At 44.3% G+C, this 12,500-nt stretch overlaps 1 protein-coding gene across 1 annotated transcript in view; it reads right to left on the bottom strand.

The window, feature by feature from the left end:
• LOC310868611 (microtubule-associated serine/threonine-protein kinase 1-like) overlaps positions 1-12,500 on the bottom strand; it is a gene marked incomplete at its 5' end in the record, with an annotated part of 61,916 nt that overhangs the window by 45,240 nt on the left and 4,176 nt on the right. Inside the window, one exon of the mRNA XM_083779067.1 lies at positions 1,794-1,825. Within this exon, the coding sequence (XP_083635193.1) occupies positions 1,794-1,825 (32 nt within the window). The remainder of the gene's footprint in view (positions 1-1,793; positions 1,826-12,500) is intronic.

Genomic DNA, 12,500 nt, shown 5'->3' on the forward strand with positions numbered 1-12,500 from the left:
AACTGTCAGAACAAAGAGGGTGTGGATATAGCGGCAGTGGCCAGTGCAAATGTACGCACGCACACGTGCACGTACTGTGCACACACTGATGTGTCCGTTTTGTTTTGCAGGGGACACAGGGGGTAGATAGAATATCCATAATGAATGACTATGGTGATATTATTTATATGCATGCAGCTCCGTCATCACTAACACCACTCGACACAGTCTACCACTCTGCCCTCCGCTTTATAACTGGAGATGGGTTCCTCACCCATCACTGTAGGCTGTATGAAAAGGTTTATCACTGGAGACGGGTTCCTCACCCATCACTGTAGGTTGTATGAAAAGGTTTATAACTGGAGATGGGTTCCTCACCCATCACTGTAGGTTGTATGTATGAAAAGGTTTATAACTGGAGATGGGTTCCTCACCCATCACTGTAGGTTGTATGAAAAGGTTTATAACTGGAGATGGGTTCCTCACCCATCACTGTAGGCTGTATGAAAAGGTTTATAACTGGAGATGGGTTCCTCACCCATCACTGTAGGCTGTATGAAAAGGTTTATAACTGGAGATGGGTTCCTCACCCATCACTGTAGGCTGTATGAAAAGGTTGGTTGGCCTTCATTGGCTAAGAGATGAGAACAACACTGCACTGTTTTTATCTACAAAGCCTTACTTAAAAAAATCATGCCTACATATTTTAGCAGCCTATTATATCCCAAAACGGGCCAACATCACACCCGCTCCCAAAACGACCTTATGTTAGAAATCGACATTGTGAATTCCGAATTGGGTAAAACAGCCTTTCATTACTATGCACCTCACATGTGGAACTGTCTACAATCAATCTTAAAACTGAACAACATGATTTCACTTGAACATTTTAAGACTTGTAAGGATCCATTTGAGATCCAGCTGTACTTGTTCACTCTAAACTGTTTCTTATCCTGAAATGTGTTTGTGTTTATATTGTATGTTATGTGTACTGTAATCAGGGCGTTATTGAAAAAGAGAGCTTGCTCTCAACTGACCTCCCTGAATAAATAAAGGTTAAAGAAAAGAAAGAATGGTTCATGGAAAATGACCAAGATATTCAGAAGGCTTTCTTCAGATATCAATACAAATCCAATGTGGAGTGGGAACTCATTGGCAGTATGTCCATATATGTCCCTATTACTGTCCGTATATTGTCTGTAATAACATGTTTTTAGTCTTCATGAAAAGTGTTTCATCATCAAATGGGTGAATTATACTTGGTTGTGCTGGTGCTGGTGTCATGCACTGAAAATAGACAAGTCTAATCGCACTGGCAAGTAATTTTTAAAGTAACTTACACTTTAATAAAGAGAGATAAAGAAAAAGGAAAGAAAGATTACCACACAAACTATACTCTGCTCCTCTAAATACATACTAGGGGCGGAGAGAAAGGTGAGGTTGAGAATGAGGAAGAGAATCAGAGAGAGGAAGATGAAAGCAACAGGAAGAGAAAAGGCTGACAAATAGAAGTACTGAGAGCAATTCACTGCCAGAGTCCAACACTCTGCCGGCCTCAACCACAAGAAACCCCTGTAGACTACTCCCTCTTCAACCGTACTTCTTGAGGATCCCCACAGACCTCCTCAATAGCGTGTTGACATGCAAATCATGTTCAAATGAGCAGGAGCACTGAGCTGCTCTCAGCCCAGGAGGAGAGAGGGGAGGGGAGGAGAGGAGAAACATTCCAAACACATTGTTCTATCCGTATGGCGGTCAGGGCTGACCAGGACAAAGCGAAAAGGGGGGCGTGGAGGGGCTGGGGGACGACTCACCTGCTATTCTTGCGGGGCAGTGGCAGATCCTTCTGGAAGAAAACACAAAGACAAAGAAAAGGAGAAGAGATCAGGTACTGATACAGGTACACCTGGTACAAGTAGACATCTTATTCTGGTACACATGACTTGGCACAGAATATAACAGATAAACATCTCATTCACATAAGAAACAACAAACATTGATCTTTACTGAGGTCACTTATCACCTATAGAGTCAATGCTGCAGAAATAAAAGTCAATATTTATGAGGATGGCTAAGGCATCTCTCTCTCTCTCTCTCTCTCTCTCTCTCTCTCTCTGAGCTGGACATCTCCTGAGCGAAGTGAGTGCAGATGGAAGGAAGGAGAACATTGGCTTATGGCTTGGAAGTGCAGCAGGCATTCTGCACTGCATGAAAGCCAGTACCCATGTCAGCACTGTGCCAGGCATGACTAACAGAACTGAGAAGAGAGACAGAGCGAGAGAGACAGAGAGAGAGGGAGAGAGAGACAGAGAGAGAGGGAGATAACTGGGGCTTGATTTAGCTTTTTGCCTGGAGCCCTCGCCTTCTAAAGTGTGTGTGTGTGTGTGTGTGTGTGTGTGTGTGTGTGTGTGTGTGTGTGTGTGTGTGTGTGTGTGTGTGTGTGTGTGTGTGTGTGTGTGTGTGTGTGTGTGTGTGTGTGTGTGTGTGTGAGCTTGCATGCGTGTACTCAATTCCACACTTACAGCATGCAATCACTTATAAAATCGCACTTATGAGACATGACTGCTCAGGCAAATGTTATAATAATATCCCATGCCACTCTCTTTGAGGAAATAGAAAAGAGCTAAGTGCAGGAACCAAGGAGAACAAGAGCATGTAACGGTGAACCGTTTTAAGGTACACTGCAGCATCAAGCAGCCACAGTTCTGAACCATACGTCCATTCTGTGCCCACTGCATAAATTAACCCTTGGAACCCTAGGATTCAGTTAAATACACACAGATTTGGTGAAGAAGGGGAGAAGTCCTTGGGGATTATGGTGAACTATAGGGTTTAAGTGGTTAATGTGTTGGCTACTTCACACCCACCCCTGTGACACTGTGGGCTAGCTCAGTCAACATGCTATTAGCATCGATAGCCAGACCACCACGGTCAATGCAATTATTAGATTAACCTTCAGATAGTGTGCAAGGGGTTATGCCTGTATGTGCCTGCTGGAGCGAATGTGTGACGCACATATACGGTATGTGTGTGCATGTGGGAGTGTGCAGAACATACTGTCATTATGTTTCTTACCATGTATCCATCTAAGCTGTCCAGTCCCAAGAAGATTAAAATGACTAAGGAAAGGAGAGTGGTCTATATGCACTCTCCTAATAAATAAAGACCATGCAAAGAGAATGACTGGAAACCCCCTCCTTTAACCTGCCGATGGGAAGGCTGGCAGGCTAATCATAGATTAGCTATAGTTGTCCAGCTAAGCCCCATGGCTTTACATGTTAGCGGAGACAAATCCCAATTTACAAGGACGAGTGAATATTCACCCTATTGATTGCTCCTTCACTTTGTCCTTCATTGATCAGGCTAATTGACCCTGAGCTATCAGAGCCTGTTAGAAGATGACTTAAAGACAGAGGAGGTGTGTGTGTAGAAAGCCATGGGAGAACCTATAGTGATGGAAAGGTTTACCATCAGAGAAGGGGTAACATCAGAGGACTAGTAGGGGTAACATCAGAGGACTAGTAGGGGTAACATCAGAGGACTAGAAGGGGTAACATCAGAGGACTAGTAGGGGTAACATCAGAGGACTAGAAGGGGTAACATCAGAGGACTAGTAGGGGTAACATCAGAGGACTAGAAGGGGTAACATCAGAGGACTAGAAGGGGTAACATCAGAGGACTAGTAGGGGTAACATCAGAGGACTAGAAGGGGTAACATCAGAGGACTAGTAGGGGTAACATCAGAGGACTAGAAGGGGTAACATCAGAGGACTAGAAGGGGTAACATCAGAGGACTAGTAGGGGTAACATCAGAGGACTAGTAGGGGTAACATCAGAGGACTAGTAGGGGTAACATCAGAGGACTAGAAGGGGTAACATCAGAGGACTAGTAGGGGTAACATCAGAGGACTAGTAGGGGTAACATCAGAGGACTAGAAGGGGTAACATCAGAGGACTAGTAGGGGTAACATCAGAGGACTAGAAGGGGTAACATCAGAGGACTAGTAGGGGTAACATCAGAGGACTAGTAGGGGTAACATCAGAGGACTAGTAGGGGTAACATCAGAGGACTAGTAGGGGTAACATCAGAGGACTAGAAGGGGTAACATCAGAGGACTAGTAGGGGTAACATCAGAGGACTAGAAGGGGTAACATCAGAGGACTAGTAGGGGTAACATCAGAGGACTAGAAGGGGTAACATCAGAGGACTAGTAGGGGTAACATCAGAGGACTAGTAGGGGTAACATCAGAGGACTAGAAGGGGTAACATCAGAGGACTAGTAGGGGTAACATCAGAGGACTAGTAGGGGTAACATCAGAGGACTAGAAGGGGTAACATCAGAGGACTAGTAGGGGTAACATCAGAGGACTAGTAGGGGTAACATCAGAGGACTAGTAGGGGTAACATCAGAGGACTAGAAGGGGTAACATCAGAGGACTAGTAGGGGTAACATCAGAGGACTAGTAGGGGTAACATCAGAGGACTAGTAGGGGTAACATCAGAGGACTAGAAGGGGTAACATCAGAGGACTAGTAGGGGTAACATCAGAGGACTAGAAGGGGTAACATCAGAGGACTAGAAGGGGTAACATCAGAGGACTAGTAGGGGTAACATCAGAGGACTAGTAGGGGTAACATCAGAGGACTAGAAGGGGTAACATCAGAGGACTAGTAGGGGTAACATCAGAGGACTAGAAGGGGTAACATCAGAGGACTAGAAGGGGTAACATCAGAGGACTAGTAGGGGTAACATCAGAGGACTAGAAGGGGTAACATCAGAGGACTAGAAGGGGTAACATCAGAGGACTAGAAGGGGTAACATCAGAGGACTAGAAGGGGTAACATCAGAGGACTAGAAGGGGTAACATCAGAGGACTAGTAGGGGTAACATCAGAGGACTAGTAGGGGTAACATCAGAGGACTAGAAGGGGTAACATCAGAGGACTAGAAGGGGTAACATCAGAGGACTAGTAGGGGTAACATCAGAGGACTAGTAGGGGTAACATCAGAGGACTAGAAGGGGTAACATCAGAGGACTAGAAGGGGTAACATCAGAGGACTAGTAGGGGTAACATCAGAGGACTAGAAGGGGTAACATCAGAGGACTAGTAGGGGTAACATCAGAGGACTAGAAGGGGTAACATCAGAGGACTAGAAGGGGTAACATCAGAGGACTAGAAGGGGTAACATCAGAGGACTAGTAGGGGTAACATCAGAGGACTAGTAGGGGTAACATCAGAGGACTAGAAGGGGTAACATCAGAGGACTAGTAGGGGTAACATCAGAGGACTAGTAGGAGTAACATCAGAGGACTAGTAGGGGTAACATCAGAGGACTAGAAGGGGTAACATCAGAGGACTAGTAGGGGTAACATCAGAGGACTAGTAGGGGTAACATCAGAGGACTAGTAGGGGTAACATCAGAGGACTAGTAGGGGTAACATCAGAGGACTAGAAGGGGTAACATCAGAGGACTAGTAGGGGTAACATCAGAGGACTAGAAGGGGTAACATCAGAGGACTAGAAGGGGTAACATCAGAGGACTAGTAGGGGTAACATCAGAGGACTAGAAGGGGTAACATCAGAGGACTAGTAGGGGTAACATCAGAGGACTAGTAGGAGTAACATCAGAGGACTAGTAGGAGTAACATCAGAGGACTAGTAGGGGTAACATCAGAGGACTAGTAGGGGTAACATCAGAGGACTAGAAGGGGTAACATCAGAGGACTAGTAGGGGTAACATCAGAGGACTAGTAGGAGTAACATCAGAGGACTAGTAGGGGTAACATCAGAGGACTAGAAGGGGTAACATCAGAGGACTAGTAGGGGTAACATCAGAGGACTAGTAGGGGTAACATCAGAGGACTAGAAGGGGTAACATCAGAGGACTAGAAGGAGTAACATCAGAGGACTAGTAGGGGTAACATCAGAGGACTAGTAGGGGTAACATCAGAGGACTAGAAGGGGTAACATCAGAGGACTAGTAGGGGTAACATCAGAGGACTAGTAGGGGTAACATCAGAGGACTAGTAGGGGTAACATCAGAGGACTAGTAGGGGTAACATCAGAGGACTAGTAGGGGTAACATCAGAGGACTAGTAGGGGTAACATCAGAGGACTAGTAGGGGTAACATCAGAGGACTAGTAGGGGTAACATCAGAGGACTAGAAGGGGTAACATCAGAGGACTAGAAGGGGTAACATCAGAGGACTAGTAGGGGTAACATCAGAGGACTAGAAGGGGTAACATCAGAGGACTAGTAGGGGTAACATCAGAGGACTAGAAGGGGTAACATCAGAGGACTAGAAGGGGTAACATCAGAGGACTAGTAGGGGTAACATCAGAGGACTAGTAGGGGTAACATCAGAGGACTAGTAGGGGTAACATCAGAGGACTAGAAGGGGTAACATCAGAGGACTAGTAGGGGTAACATCAGAGGACTAGTAGGGGTAACATCAGAGGACTAGAAGGGGTAACATCAGAGGACTAGTAGGGGTAACATCAGAGGACTAGAAGGGGTAACATCAGAGGACTAGTAGGGGTAACATCAGAGGACTAGTAGGGGTAACATCAGAGGACTAGAAGGGGTAACATCAGAGGACTAGTAGGGGTAACATCAGAGGACTAGAAGGGGTAACATCAGAGGACTAGAAGGGGTAACATCAGAGGACTAGAAGGGGTAACATCAGAGGACTAGTAGGGGTAACATCAGAGGACTAGTAGGGGTAACATCAGAGGACTAGAAGGGGTAACATCAGAGGACTAGAAGGGGTAACATCAGAGGACTAGAAGGGGTAACATCAGAGGACTAGTAGGGGTAACATCAGAGGACTAGTAGGGGTAACATCAGAGGACTAGAAGGGGTAACATCAGAGGACTAGTAGGGGTAACATCAGAGGACTAGTAGGGGTAACATCAGAGGACTAGAAGGGGTAACATCAGAGGACTAGTAGGGGTAACATCAGAGGACTACCTAGCTAATAGCAATGGAGACATTCACAGAGAGATTCACCCAGAACCGAACAAAGGAAAGGAGAAGATCTACTGTAACAACTGGGAGGTTTACCATCAGACCTAGCAACTAGGCAGCATTTCCACTGTTCGCACAATATCGACGAAGGGCTGTTTTTGCACAGATAGGCCAATTGTGATTACAAAAAATGATAACCAATGGAAGGCGGGCATCGATCGGCATCAATCTTATCAGTGGAGCAAAAGCAGAACAGAATCCAGGCCTGTAAACGTGTCTGTCTGTCAGTCTGTCTGTCTGATCCACCAGGCTCCTTAATGTTCATGCATCTAGACAATAACACATCCTGCACGCACTTCAAACAGCATGCAGCAGCCGCCAATCAGCAGCACAGATATGAAAGAGATGAACCGAGCATGGTCTGACGCATCTGTCTTTACTGTCCCTTGTGTGTCCTCACTGGTCTCTCATCTGTCTTTACTGTCCCTTGTGTGTCCTCACTGGTCTCTGTCTTTACTGTCCCTTGTGTGTCCTCACTGGTCTCTCGTCTGTATTTACTGTCCCTTGTGTGTCCTCACTGGTCTCTGTCTTTACTGTCCCTTGTGTGTCCTCACTGGTCTCTCGTCTGTCTTTACTGTCCCTTGTGTGTCCTCACTGGTCTCTCGTCTGTCTTTACTGTCCCTTGTGTGTCCTCACTGGTCTCTCAAAATAAGTCACGATCTAGAGAAGGAAATGGTGTGACTCATACGTCAGCTGCTGCTTACCTCGTCTCTGAAGCTACATGTGTTTCCTGACCTTGTCTAACACATCTTTTTTTCCCGTCCTTGACCTACATATGATGTTCCACTCCTAACCACTTGAGCCCAAAATAGGGACGCAAAATAGCAACCCCAGAGTTTATGAAAAGATTGAGCTATTTTATGAAGTGCCATAAATGAGGCTAATCGACTTCTCACTCTCTGGCAAAACGTTTCAGAAGTAACCATGCCAATAAAATAATAAATAAATAAAACGGTAACAACAATACTGGTAAGACGCCTAAGGGCGAGAAGCGACGTCTGCAAACATTATTTAAAATAATTTGAAATAAGTCCTTCTTCAAACGCTTAGACTCAATTGTCCTTCCCTTTATCTGGGAATACAAAAAACATAGGATCAAAAAATCCCATCTATGTAAACCGAAGCAGGTTGGTGGGCTTGCTCTGCCAGATTTCTGCCTATATTACTGGTCATCCAATGTTAGAGCAATTTCGGCCTGGTTAAACAACACAGCTGAACCTCCCCGTTGGCTACAATGGGAGCAGGAGAAATGTCTCCCATACTGTTTAAGTTCAATAATATTATCCCCCGTGAAATTAGATAAATCCATTTACAATGGATCCCTTGTTATTCACAGTATGATAAGAATCTGGAAACAAATCAAAACATATTTTAGGAACAACTCACTATCTTTTCTGCTCCCTATAGCTGATAACCCCTCATTTCTACCATCCCAACTGGATGATACGTTTGCACAGTGGAAGGGTTTGGGTATACGCACAATTGGAGACTTATATATGGGTGGAACCTTTGCCTCATTTGCTCAACTGCAGGAAAGATATAGACTCCCTAGGAGTAACTTTTTTAGGTTTCTACAGGTTAGGAACTACATCCGTAACTTTTCTCCCACTTTTGAGAGAGCTACACCTTCATCCCTAGATAGGTTCCTTCTTAATAATACAGTACCAGACGTGAGGGTGTCACATCTTTATGAATCATTTCAAGTGGCAAACCTACCTACTACATCAGCTATTAAGCTGGCATGGGAAAATGAGCTGGGGACTTCAATTTCAGACGAGCTCTGGGAAGACAGCCTTGAAGAAATTAATGTGTGCTCTATTCCAGACATTGCCTTATCCAGTTTCGAGTCATACATAGACTCCATTATTCCAAATTAAAATTACATAAAATATACCCAGATATTCCTTCGCATTGTGACAAATGTAATACAATAGATGCAAATCTTCTTCATAGCTTCGCCCTTTGCCCTCGGATACAAAGATATTGGATTAAGATATTTGAGACGCTCTCTGATATTTTGAGTATTCATATTGACCCCGATCCTGTACTAATAATTCTGGGTTTGTCAGACTCCATGCCTATGTTGACAAGAGCACAGAAACAACTCTTCTCATATGGTCTGATTACAGCGAAAAAACTAATTCTGACACACTGGAAGAAGGAGGAGGCTCCTGCATTTAAGCACTGGTTAAATGAAATGACTAGTACACTTCATCTTGAGAGAATAAGGTATTTCCTGAGAAACAGGGAGAGCCAGTTTGATAAGGTTTGGCTGCCCCTTGTCCATTACCTGAGTAGAAACGATTAATAGACAGGATACCATTGATATGGTTGACTGTACGCCATTTTCTTTTCAGATGTTTTCCAAGAGCTTTCTATCATCGTATTATAGTATGCAGTGTCACTGAGCAGTATGGGTGGGAGGGTTAAGGGATTTCTTTCTCTTTTTTGTCTTGTTTTTTCTTTCATTTTGTTTCATAAAAAAAGTATTTCATATCATAATGTTTGTAATAATTTATAATCTGTTCAATAAAAACATATTTGACAAAAAAATAATTTGAAATGCACGTGAGTCTCCCTACTGTAGTAGTAGCCACCACAGGAATATAAATGATATCTGGACAGTCAGGGCAGCTGAATTATGAGTTCGTAAATTAGACTGTCGTTTATTAACCTGAGATGGAATTCCATCTCAAGAATGGAGAAGCTTTACATACAGTACATTAGATATATTTCTGTACATCCCTATCTGTTCAGTCGGACAGTGTTCTGATTAAGATGGGCAGAAAGCAACAGAAAAATAGGCCTAGTAAATTATAATGAGCGTAATCCCTACCTAGCCTACAACAAAAAGGGAGACATATGTATGGAAGGCACAGGATGAGATTTTGGCTTTGGTGGGTTTCGACCCTATATACAGGATAAAGTGTCTTTTACACTTTTAATTTCTGAAAAGGTCGCTGAACCAGCGCTCGTTTCCTAGTCCGATGTGAACTCCATCAGCGGCCGCATGGTGTAGTGTAGCTACTGGTGGGTGTGCAGTATATAATAAGTACTCTGTGACTCACCGACAGCAGGAAAATCCAATTTTCATTTTCCGCTGACGTTCATCTCTAATAATAATTTCCACCAAATGAATATACTATCACTCTCAGACTCAATGAAGAGTTAGTGCACATTAGATTATTATTCAAATGATATCCAGCAGCTTCCCTGTCATAATGAGACCTGGCTGCGGTGGATAGATGGCAAATTTCTCCTTAACTCATTATTCTCTTGGGTCGTAATTAGCATGTCAGGCTGCCAAGCTTGTTGCACACCGCATGATCGGGTTTCTCATTTACTGTAAGAACACGCAAGGGGCTTAAAAAGCACCCAAACAGGCGTGTTCAGACGAGGCCCCGCTAATGAAGCCTGATGTTGGCTAAGGGTGACTGAAGACAGATGGGAGCTTCTGTCACCAAAGTGATGCTCCTGCCGAATTACAGATTAGGAAACAAAACAATTGCACGCTATATTTACTCCTTTTCCTGACAGCAGCTCCTGGTAAAGCAGATGGTTTGGGCCAGGCTGCGTGTTTTCCGGGGTGTGAGCTGAATGAGTCTGTGAGTTTGTCAAATTCTTTACGCCACTGGGTGGGGTTGGCGAAAGGACCTTTCTGTGTGGAGTTTGCATGTTCTCCCCGTGTCCCCTAAGGGTAGGTATACCTAACAAAAAACATGCAGTAATCCTGGTCTCTAAACTGCCTCATCCTGGCCAGCTACGGCGCCTAATGGAAGGGAAAGGAACTGGTTGGAATAACGTGTTCCTTCCACACGCTACGTCCTGCCGGGGAAACAAAGAAGCGGCTTGGACTCCTCATGCATTGAAGGAAGCATGAGGTCAGTCCATTGCTCTCCCCAGGTTGTCAGAGGGAGTACAGGATTACATTAGATAATTGACACTGGTTAAAAAGAATGGGTTATAAAATCGTGGGATAAAAAAAAAAGATTCTTTACGCCACTGGTTCTCAACCGCCCCTTATGGGTCTATAACTCTAAGAGTGTACAAATGGAACAAAATGCAGAACCATTCGATTCCACACTCTCAGAGTTAATGAACACTGAGGATTTGATAGTGTAGATTGGGGTTCCACTCAGAGATAAAACTGTCCATGGATGGCTTAAATAATGCATATCAATATGTTGGTTCGACATACCAACAGTCCTATACAGTCATGAGTCTGATAACACCGCCGCTCCTGACATGCATGGCCGGTTACAAATCACCCGTGGCTTCTGTGTACAGTACAATTCGGGTTAGATTAGGATTTTGTTTGTTTTTGTGCGTAGGCAGGCATGTCTTTGTCTGTTAATGTGAGTGGAGAGAACTTTAGAGACACACACACAGAAAAGAAAAACAAAACATTATCATAAATCAGTGCATATTCAACTTAACTTTGTACTGTGTGCTTGCGTGTATGTATGAATGTACTATTACAGTATATACGAATATGAGTTTAAGTGTGACTGTGTGTGTCTCTGATTGAATGCGTGTATGCGTGCATGCGTGAACAGTACATACATGCTCTATACATCTGTGTGTGTGTGTGTGTGTGTGTGTGTGTGCGCGCGAGTGTGTGTGATATTTGCACACACGCTCTGGGACATGTTTGAACTGGCTTCCTGTGGTGAGTCACCGTCGATGTGGATGCATCATTTATGTTCACTCAACCTAAGGCAAAAGACGTGCAGAGAAGAAAAGCGTTTAAACATAAAACAATCGCTCTACAGACGATCAGGCAAATCAAACATTCAAGCTGAACTTCACAAACCCTCATGTAGACAGCTGTTACAGTGTGTAGTCTCTTCCCTGGGAATACGCAAACCCTGGTGTTATACTGCGAAAGCAATATCCGTGAAAGCGTCAGCAAAAGGCCACGCAGGTGAACCTGTGGGCCACGTCTTAAATCATCTGGCCTCCGGATTACTTCCTGTCAGTAAAGCTCTCATAATGACATGGGCAGCAGGTCTCTGACTGGGATCACTTCTGCGGTCATGTTTTAGGTCGACAAGCTTGCTGCTTGCTGGACCGTCCGTCATTCAAGCTCAAGTCATCTACTGTTTCACAGTAAAGTCGTGTCAATTTAACTTTGAGAGAAATGTGCGGGTCTGGTATTTGTAAGGACCCATTTGGTTACTTTTTAGACAAAGGGTTTAAGTTAGATGATTTGACAGCTTTCTATTCATCATCAATCGCACTATTTATCCAGACAATCACAGCCTTCCACATGGCCAATCGTACATTCATCCATCCATCCAGACTCCTCCATCAATCCGTCCATTAGTCCGACCTTCCATCTATCCACTCATTCCACTCTTCATCATTCATGCATTCATTCATCCAGGCATCCAGAGGGCAAAGAGACTGAAAAAGGACGCACGCTCGCGCACACGCACGCACGCACGCACTCACACACACACACACACACACACACACACACACACACACAC

Source organism: Protomyctophum parallelum (assembly GCF_964188405.1).
Source record: "Protomyctophum parallelum genome assembly, chromosome: 13".
Lineage (NCBI taxonomy): Eukaryota > Metazoa > Chordata > Actinopteri > Myctophiformes > Myctophidae > Protomyctophum > Protomyctophum parallelum.